The 2,348-nt window shown below is 43.9% G+C and overlaps 1 protein-coding gene across 2 annotated transcripts in view; it reads right to left on the bottom strand.

Annotated features, from left to right (window-relative positions):
- ZNF75A (zinc finger protein 75a) overlaps positions 1 to 2,348 on the bottom strand; it is a 10,010-nt gene that overhangs the window by 5,234 nt on the left and 2,428 nt on the right. The window contains exons 2-3 of one of the 2 annotated variants that reach the window (XM_012805719.2): positions 1,736 to 2,242; positions 350 to 545 (exon numbers count right to left, since the gene is read on the bottom strand). In XM_012805719.2, the coding sequence (XP_012661173.1) occupies positions 350 to 545; positions 1,736 to 2,134 (595 nt within the window). In that variant the 5' untranslated portion in view covers positions 2,135 to 2,242. Of the gene's footprint in view, positions 1 to 349; positions 546 to 1,735; positions 2,280 to 2,348 lie in introns of those variants that run through there. The other variant, XM_023513803.1, reaches the window with a different exon arrangement.

Raw genomic sequence — 2,348 nt, 5'->3', positions numbered from 1 at the left:
TTTTTTTTTTTTTTTTTTGGTTGTGGTTGTCATTGTTTGGCAGGCCTGGGCTGGACTGGAACCCGCCTACTCTGGCATATGTGGCTGGTGCCTTAGCCACTTGAGCTATAGGCGCCACCCGAGTTCATAGTGTTATTATCAGAGTTTTGTGGTTTGGTTATTCTGTTCCCTAGAGCCCACCCCCACCTTCATCCAGTTGGTATGTTCTACTGCTGTCTGGGGATAACATAACTGCTATCATAGCTGCTTTTACAAATCCATAGAGCTGGGTACCCAAGAAGTACTCGTGATACTTTGGCTGAACAAATTGTCACAGCTCCCAGAAGGAAATTATCACGAAGCTCCTTACCCCTCTCATATACAGGCACAGTTTCTTTATGTGTATTCCCGTTCAGCTGTTCTTGCAGACCCCGGTATGTATTCCAAAATTCTTCATCCTGGGAAATGCCCACTGGTTGGGATGCTGCTGGCTTCGGCTTGAAGCCTGGGGCCTCTGCTGTTTCTGCCAAGAGGACTGTCTCCTCTCCCAGCTCATGGACTGCAACCTAGAAATAATCCCCATCCTCATTACCACAGAACTTTTTTGGTTTGGGGGGAATGGGGCGGTGGAGATACAGGGAGGAAAACGTATACAGCCCAGAAGTGAGAAACTAAAGGAAATGCAAAGGACCTTAAAGAGGTATTGGGACATCAATGTTTCACAAGCAATTATCCACATCTGAAAAGGCAGGGTAAAGGATAAAAGCTGTGGCTACTGCCAATCCTCCAACACAAAAGCCTCTACACTGCACACAGTGCAGCTCAAGCAACTAGCAGGGTTGGGGGCAGACTGCCTATTCTCATACTGCTTTATCCGGCCTTTTCTCTTGACTTAGATCCCACATTAGTTGTTTTTTGTACTTTTAAGTTTTCTCCAAAAATTATTTTTAAAAAGTTTTCCTCTCAGCCACTATTTTCCCTATAGCCAAGGAAAGTTCTACAGAGAATGAGAATAGAATAGAGAAAAAAGGGTAAGAGTGGCTCCAACCTACCTCCAAATGATTTTGACACCAAACTTTATATCCTGCCCTGTATTCTTCCTAACAGGCCTGATGCCAGGTGTGATGCCACCTGACCAAAGGCATACCCTCACTCGCTATTTGTCAGTAGAGCCAAGGACCAACCACCAAGGGAGGGCAGCAGAGGCTCTTGTCTACTGTAGGGAGGATACTATCCCTCGATGTCCTTCTTCTCCTTGGATTCTGTTGTAATTTTCCTTTTCCAAATCTTTGTTTCCCTTTTTCCTTCTACTTTTTCTTTTCCTTTGCAGTCTTCCCCTAGTTGTTTTATTTCTTTCATTTTAAATGTCCTTGCTCTCCTTTGGTCTCTTAAGTAGTCTCCCTTTTTCGGATCTGTCCTCTCCTTCCTGATTCTTTATAGTCTTTTAATTCTGTTTGTTAAGAACTCAAGTCTTGTCTCCTTGGACAAACCAGACTCCAATAAGGATAAAAAGCAACTCTGGCTCCAAAGAGGACAAATAACAATTCTCTAAAGCCAGGGAAGTCTACTGCAATTTCTGAAACCTATGGACTGACTTTCCTGTGGGATTGTGGTTTTGAGTCCCACCTTAACAGTTCTAAAGAAACAAAAGAACAGTCACCTAATCCATCTCATTTCTCAATTAACTGCCCCCACACCCATTATATATCCACCTTCATCTTATTTCACAATATATGCCAGGAATCTTTCTTCTCACCCCATTCCTTGTTTGGCCAGATTCCAAATGTTCTACCAGAGCCACAGCATCCTCAATGCTCTGTGGATGGTGCTTCTGTATCCAGGTCTGTGTTTCCCTGGGAAGAATAATCAAAAACTGCTCTAACACCAGCAGTTCTAATATCTGCTCTTTTGAGTGGATCTCTGGCCTCAGCCAAAGATGGCATAGTTCTTGAAGTTGGCTGACAGCCTCCCGGGGTCCAGCTGCTTCATGATAGTGGAAGTTCCGGAAGTGCCAGCAAGGACTCTTGGGACTGAGACTGTCTATTTGTACAGATTTTTTCCTTGGACTGGAGTTCCCTCTCACATGTCCCTTGGTCTCCCACAGAGCCTTGATCTGAGGGTCCAAATATTCAGCCACCTTCAGATCTATCATCATCTTTAAGCTGAAGGAAGTTTCGCTCCTGTGTCAGACACCCAACTGGTGCCACCTTTTTAACAATTGACGTCCTGCTTGGTCTGGTATCAAAAAAATAAAATTTTCTTCCTATAGGGAAAAAAAGGAACATGTATCAATGACAAAGTCATGTGAACTTTATTACTGGCTACTTGCTAGACAAAAATGAACAGAAAAGGTCCTATCCTGCCTTCCC

Source organism: Otolemur garnettii, unplaced genomic scaffold, assembly GCF_000181295.1.
Source record: "Otolemur garnettii isolate 467f Iridium unplaced genomic scaffold, OtoGar3 scaffold00044, whole genome shotgun sequence".
In the NCBI taxonomy this organism is placed as follows: domain Eukaryota; kingdom Metazoa; phylum Chordata; class Mammalia; order Primates; family Galagidae; genus Otolemur; species Otolemur garnettii.
Note: the sequence above shows the minus strand (reverse complement) of the source record. Positions and strands in the feature narration are given on the sequence as shown.